This window comes from Palaemon carinicauda, chromosome 33 (genome assembly GCF_036898095.1).
Source record: "Palaemon carinicauda isolate YSFRI2023 chromosome 33, ASM3689809v2, whole genome shotgun sequence".
NCBI classification, from domain to species: Eukaryota; Metazoa; Arthropoda; class Malacostraca; order Decapoda; family Palaemonidae; genus Palaemon; species Palaemon carinicauda.
The window spans coordinates 40,071,779-40,079,278 of record NC_090757.1 but is presented as its reverse complement, the minus strand read 5'-3'; the positions used below and the strand labels follow the sequence as shown (position 1 = coordinate 40,079,278).

General features: G+C 31.0%; 1 protein-coding gene across 2 annotated transcripts in view; it reads left to right on the top strand.

The window, feature by feature from the left end:
- The window catches only part of LOC137625936 (multiple epidermal growth factor-like domains protein 6), a 487,305-nt gene that overhangs the window by 467,744 nt on the left and 12,061 nt on the right, over positions 1–7,500 (top strand). For both annotated transcript variants that reach the window (XM_068356972.1, XM_068356971.1), the window contains 8 exons: positions 1,611–1,783; positions 2,513–2,614; positions 3,134–3,289; positions 4,692–4,949; positions 5,642–5,782; positions 5,979–6,095; positions 6,665–6,793; positions 7,354–7,500. The exon at positions 7,354–7,500 is cut by the window's right edge and continues 20 nt beyond it. In XM_068356972.1, the coding sequence (XP_068213073.1) occupies positions 1,611–1,783; positions 2,513–2,614; positions 3,134–3,289; positions 4,692–4,949; positions 5,642–5,782; positions 5,979–6,095; positions 6,665–6,793; positions 7,354–7,500 (1,223 nt within the window). The remainder of the gene's footprint in view (positions 1–1,610; positions 1,784–2,512; positions 2,615–3,133; positions 3,290–4,691; positions 4,950–5,641; positions 5,783–5,978; positions 6,096–6,664; positions 6,794–7,353) is intronic.

Below are 7,500 nucleotides of genomic sequence, written 5' to 3'. Positions count from 1 at the left end.
TATATATATATATATATATATATATATATATATATATATATCTATATATATATCTATCTATCTATCTATATATATATATATATATATATATATATATATATATATATATATATATATATATATATATACACGCACACACAAACACATACATAACTAATTTTTCCTCACATGTAAATAATGAAAGAGGATTATTTAATATCACCCTATTGCTGATAGAAGCTGAAATGCAATATATACTGGGAAAGACCACGCAGACAAGAATAATAATGATGATATGGACTCAGAAATGATATTGAAAGTTAATTAAACGGCCAATAAGAGGGCAGTTAAAGTAAAGCAACTTATTATATCCTGTGCTTGGATTTAAACACTTTTATTGATTATTTCAAATGCGAGCACTTTGTTTTATTATTCATTTCTTGCAATTTTCATATCGATTAATTCATCTTGATTGCTAATTATGAAAATAGTAGCCTACTTGGACTTATGTAATTAGAGATTTCTTAGATTGATGGCTAATTTTTTTATTGGAGTGGTTGAGCGAATTTATTGTTGATTTCAACTGGATACAGTACCAATATTCAATCTCTGCCTAACTGGATTGAAGGCTAATCTCAGGTATAGGGCTTATTAAGATTTATTGCCTATTTAAAATGCAGGTGCATTGCCTGATTTATTGTTAAATCACAATGCGAGTAATTGAACCATCTGATATGCGAGTTGTTATCCAGATTTATAGCTAATCTCAAATGGAGGCGCTTGGCTAATTTATTGCTAACCAGGTATAAGTGCTATGCCATATTTATTGTTAATTCCCGAAGAGAACTCTAAGCTTAATTTATAGCTAATTTCAGAAGGCAAACGTTTAGATGGATTTCCTGCAGATCTCAAATTTAGGTGCTTTATATATTGTTAATTTTGCAAGCGAACTCTTCGTCAAAATCATAGTTGATTTACGATGTGAAGGTTTAAAATGTATTTCTTTTTACTAATATTAGATACAGATGCTTTGCCATTTTCAATGTCAATTCCAGATACGAATGTTTATCCTAATGTATAGCTGATTTCAAATGCAAAGCTTTATCTGGATTACTCACTAATTTCAGATGGGAATGTTTATCCAAATGTATAGCTAATTTCAAATGCAAAGGTTTTTCTGGATTTCTCCCTAATTCCAGGTACGAATGTCTATCCAAATGTATAGCTAATTTCAAATGCAAATATTCATCCTTATTTCTCAATAATTTCAGATGCGAATGTTTATCCAAATATATAGCTAATTTTAAGTGCGAATATTTAGCCGAATTTCTCACTAATTTCAGATGCGAATGTTTATCCAAATGTATAGCTAATTTCAAATGCAAAGGTTTATCTGGATTCCTCGCTAATTTAAGAAGGAAATGTTTATACTAATGTCTAGCTAATTTTAAGTGCAAAGGTTTATCTGGATTCCTCGCTAATTTAAGATGGAAATGTTTATACTAATGTCTAGATAATTTTAAGTGCAAAGTTTTATCTTGATTTCTCACCAATTCCATATACGAATGTTTATCCAACTGTATAGCTAATTTCAAATGCGAATATTTAGCCGAATTTCTCACTAATTTCAGATGCGAATGCTTAGCCGGATTTACAGGCGCCCAGTGTGGCCAGCCTTGCCCTCTGGGACGCTATGGACCTGATTGCTTGGAGATGTGCCACTGTGACAATAGTGGCGGGTGCGACCGTGTCACTGGGGAGTGTGCTTGCGCTCCAGGATGGAGAGGACCTCAGTGCCAGCTGCGTAAGTTTAGCGGATTTATTTTATAATAAAAAATAAATCTGTGTGAATTAGATATATAAATTGTATGTATACAAATTTTTTGAAAAGTATTTTCCATTAAGTTTCCTCTCTTAGGTGTGAATTAGATATGCAAGTTGTGCGTAAACTTACTCGGTGTCAGCTTTGTAAGTTTGAATGATTTATTTTTATTTGAATAAAAATAGTACAGCAAGTCTTTACCTATAAGTTTTATTTCTTATAAGTGTATGTATATACGCACAGTTTGTGTTTAAGGCTTGATTGTTCGCACGTGTAGAGTAAACATATACGCATTTATGGTTGAATGAATTGGAAATTGCTAAAAGAAGTGATAGCGTAAACTATGCAGAACATTTTAGTATGAAATTTCATTTCCCGTAGGAAATAAGTGGTATAACGTACGGCAAAAAATCTAGTATAATCTTCTTATTCCCTCAATGATAAAGAAAACTTTTATCATACGTGTAGATATATACGCATTTATGGTTGGGTGAATTGGAAATTGCTGAAAGAAATGATAGCGTAAACTAAGCAGAACATTTTGATATGAACTTTCCTTTAGTATAGGAAATGACTTGGATAACGTATGGTAAAAAAATCTAGTATAACCTTTTTATCTCCCCCCCCCCCCATCACAAAAGAAAAAGAAAAAAAATTGACAGAGAAAATATGTATCTAAAAGAATTTACTATAATCTCTTCATTCCTACAGCTTGCCTGGAAAACACTTATGGATCGGGATGTGCCATGGCCTGTGGATGTGCGAATAACGCAACATGCGACCACATTTCTGGTGCTTGTACCTGTAAACCTGGTATGAAATTATAATTATTATTGTTATTATTATTATTATTATTATTATTATTATTATTATTATTACTACTACTACTACTACTACTACTTCTTCTTCTTCTTCTTGCTACTACTACTACTACTACTACTACTTCTACTTCTTATTATTATTAGTGTTATTATTATTATTATTTTTATTATTATTACTACTACTAGCTAAGCTACAATCCTAATGTGAAAAAGCAGGATGCTATAAGCGTAAGGGCTCCAACAGGAAAAAATATCCCAGCGAGGAAAGGAAATATGGAGATAAATAAACAAGAGAAGTAATAAACAAATAATATAGATTATTTTAAGATCAGTAACAACATTAAAAAGATCTTTCATATAATATTATTATTAGCTAAACTACAACCTTACTTGGAAGAGCAGGATGATATAAGTTTAATTATTGATGTTTTTACATGAATTTAAGTCTGAAAATATACGCTAATTACATTTTATTTAATGTGTCATATTAAATGCGATCTTGCTAATGTAGGTTGGCATGGCACCTTCTGTACCCGGCCTTGCCCTGACGGATTTTGGGGACCCGAATGTCGTCATCAGTGCGCATGCGGGATTGGTGCAGCCTGTAATCCCACGACGGGGACCTGTCTCTGTCCACCTGGCAAGCATGGAGAACATTGCTCTCAAAGTTAGTAAAAAGAAATATATTCATGTATATAATTTATATATATATATATATATATATATATATACATATAACATATATATATATATATATATATATATATATATACATATAACATATATGTATATATATATATATATATATATATATATATATATAATTTATATATATATATATATATATATATATATATATATATATATAAATGTATATATACATATATATATATATATATATATATATATATATAATAAATTTTGCACATTTTTACGTGTTTTTCATATTCAAATAAGCCATATATATTTTTGATACATTAATGTCTGGATTCTCTTAACGACCTCGGGATCAGAGCCCCAGGCGAAATCACACAAAGACAAGAGCTTGGCTCCGGCCGGGAATCGAACCCTGGTCGGCAAGCTTGTATAGACAGTGACTAAGCCACTTGGCTTAGTCACTGTCTATACAAGCTTGCCGACCAGGGTTCGATTCCCGGCCGGAGCCAGGCTCTTGTCTTTGTGTGATTTCGCCTGGGGCTCTGATCCCGAGGTCGTTAAGAGAATCCAGACATTAATGTATCAAAAATATATATGGCTTATTTGAATATATATATATATATATATATATATATATATATATATATATTGATATATATAATATATATGTATATATAAATATAAATATATATATATATATATATATATATATATATATATATATATAAATGTATATATATATATTGATATATATATATATATATATATATATATATATAAATGTATATATATATATTGATATATATGATATATATGTATATATAAATATATATATATATATATAAATATATATATATATATAATACATATATATATATATATGTATATATATATATATATATATATATATATATATACATATATATGTATATATATATATATATATATATATATATATATATATATATATATATATATATCCTTGGTTTTTCTTTAGTAAGAGTTGGATCTTTGCTTGTGTTTTTAAATGCAACTTATTTCCTTGATACAGTCTGTACTTAGTTTTTAGTCAATGAGAAATCTTTATTTCAGTATACAGATGAATTTTTTCCATTCTGGACAATTCATCTTTTTTATATTGCGTGAACATATTTTAGACACCTTTCATGAATTGGAAATAATTTATCATTCATTTAAGGAATGACAAAAGACTGAATTCGGAATGAGAATTTTACCTTTTAGCATTTAAGATGAAGGTTTTAAAGCTTTCGATGAAATACGTGATTATATATCGCAAAATTGTCTTTATGTAATTCTACGTTAGTTTTATGTTTATAATTGCAACCGTACCACATGATAAGTTTTTTCACTTTGTTTACATTTATATTTACATCTTTATTATTTGTTTGCAGCATGTCCCGTAGACAGATGGGGAAGCAGCTGCCAACACGTGTGTCTGTGTCATAACGGAGGAACTTGCGATCGAGTGTCTGGAACATGTGTCTGTCCTGCTGGATACACGGGTGCCACCTGTCAAGACAGGTGCCCCGCGGGTACGTACGGCCTGAACTGCCAACACACCTGCTTGTGCCAACACGGAGCTAGTTGCCACCACGAAACAGGGGCTTGCGTCTGCCCACCAGGATTCCACGGGACTTATTGTGAATCAGGTGAGATAATGAATCATAGTTGCCAGATTTCGCTAGATTTGATACATATTCATCATCATATCCTCCTACGCCTATTGACGCAAAGGGCCTCGGTTAGATTTCGCCAGTCGTCTCTATCTTGAGCTTTTAATTCAAATGAATTGATATATATTAAGTAACTTGAAAGTATCTAGAGTGGGAGATTAACTCTAGATCAGGGTATCATGATTCATGTTCTAGGGAGAAATCACTTTTTATCTTTATATCGGCTGATCATCAAGAAGGAATTTTTGCACCAAAAATGTCACGGTTTAATACTTTACAAGAGTTTATTATGAGCAGAATTCTCCTTTAATAATGATTCGCGAATTATTAGATGAAGATTTCATGAAAAACCCATCTTATTTACTCGACTTGTGCTTCAATTACACTAGATTGTTAAAGTGGGGTGCGTAATTTACTAGATTTATGTCTCCCTATTGAAAAGAATTTCTCTATTTTATCATTTTAATGTTATATTTTTTTTTTGTATGATTTAGATTTGGTATTAATTCATCTCTTCCCAGGTACTTCAGTAAATAAAAGTTAGCAAAAATAACTTGAATTTATCTTTTTATCCTTATTTTTTCTTACAGGATTCAATATATTTTATATTCCGTTAAGCCTATAAACTTGTTTTAGAAAGGAGCTAATTAACGATTTGTTTTCCCCAGTCTGCGACGGAGATAAATATGGACCTGGATGTATTTTGAAATGCGAGTGCCAAAATGGCGGCGAGTGTGACCCCGTGAATGGGGCCTGCAAATGCAATTCTGGGTGGCGTGGTGCTCAATGCCACAAACCCTGCCATCAAGGTAAATGGTTAATTTCTCTCTCTCTCTCTCTCTCTCTCTCTCTCTCTCTCTCTCTCTCTCTCTCTCTCTCTCTCTTTCTCTCTCTCTCAAGTTGATAATACAACGTGATAGTTATTCATTTTCCTTATGAAGACAATGAAATACATAATGAAAAATAAATTGGTTTATACATTTTTCAAACTCTATTTCCCAATAGGATTCTGGGGTTCAAACTGCGAACAAGTGTGCGACTGCGAGCATGGCAGTGACTGCCATCATGTGACTGGTGAATGCAACTGTCCAGTCGGATTTACTGGGGACAAGTGCCAGTACAGTGAGTAATATTATTTGTGTTTTTGATAACCATAAAAAAACTAACTCAAAATATTCTACCTATGGGGATCAATAATCATTAAAAAATAGCTTAAAATATTCTAAGGGGATTAACAATCATAAAAAACTAACTCAAAATGCTCTAACTAAAGGGATTAATAATTATAAAGAAACTAAATAGGAATATTACTGTTAGTTTTTGATAATTGTTTTTGTATAAAAACATCTTTCTTCCATCAATCATGTCCTTCTCATTACTGTTTATGAAAACTTTCATTAATAAAGGCATCTCTTCATCTTTGCTAAAAAGATCAACCATTAAACCTTTATTTAAAGATTTATCATAATGTCTTCATTACTTCAGCTTTTTCTTGACACGGGAAAATTTTCCAGTTTAGTATTTTCAACTCTTGATATTAAAATTAAAAATGAATATAAATTAAGAGGATAGGCTACTCTGCCATCTATTTTTTTTTATTCTTTCCATACCTATACCTTGATTGTCCTCTTCTAATTCTATTTTAATATCAGCATAATCTTTTTAATCTCTGATATTTTCTCCCTAAATAGTTTGCCCAGTTGGTTTCTGGGGAGAGGAATGTAATGAACGATGCGCTTGTGGCCCAGATGAACCTTGTGATCACGTGACTGGCGCTTGCAGTTGTCCTCCTGGACGCCAAGGAACCCAGTGTCAACAATGTAAGGGAAATTACATTGTCTAAATTACTGTATTATATATAAGATATCATAATAAAGTATTCTATTACGATTGTGGCTAACGAAAACCTCATGTCTTATTAATTGGGAATTGCAATTGCTAAATGTTAAAAGTGAAGGAGATTTAGAAGTGCAACTGAAGCTGTAGTAATTTAGATTTAAGCTTACATTTTGCATATGATTATATTGTAAATATTTACGGTGGGTATGCAGTATATATATATATATATATATATATATATATATATATATATATATATACAGTATATATATATATATATATATATATATATATATATATATATATGATTATAATATATATACATATATATGTATATGTATTTATATATATACATATATATATGTATAGATGTACATATATATATATATATATATATATATATATATATATTTATATATATATATATATATATATATATAAACATACATTTATATGTGTATATTATAGATTGTGATATGTTATATCTTATCACTTCCTGACCATACATTCCTTCCTTATGGACTCGAACTCTTCCTTGCAGACTGCGTCGACGGATTGTGGGGCGAGGAGTGCAAGGAGGAGTGCCAGTGTGCCGGGTCATCTCTCTGCGACCCTGTGACGGGTGACTGTTTCTGTCCCGCCGGACTCCGCGGTCGGAAATGTAGGAGAGGATGTTCGAGGGGATACT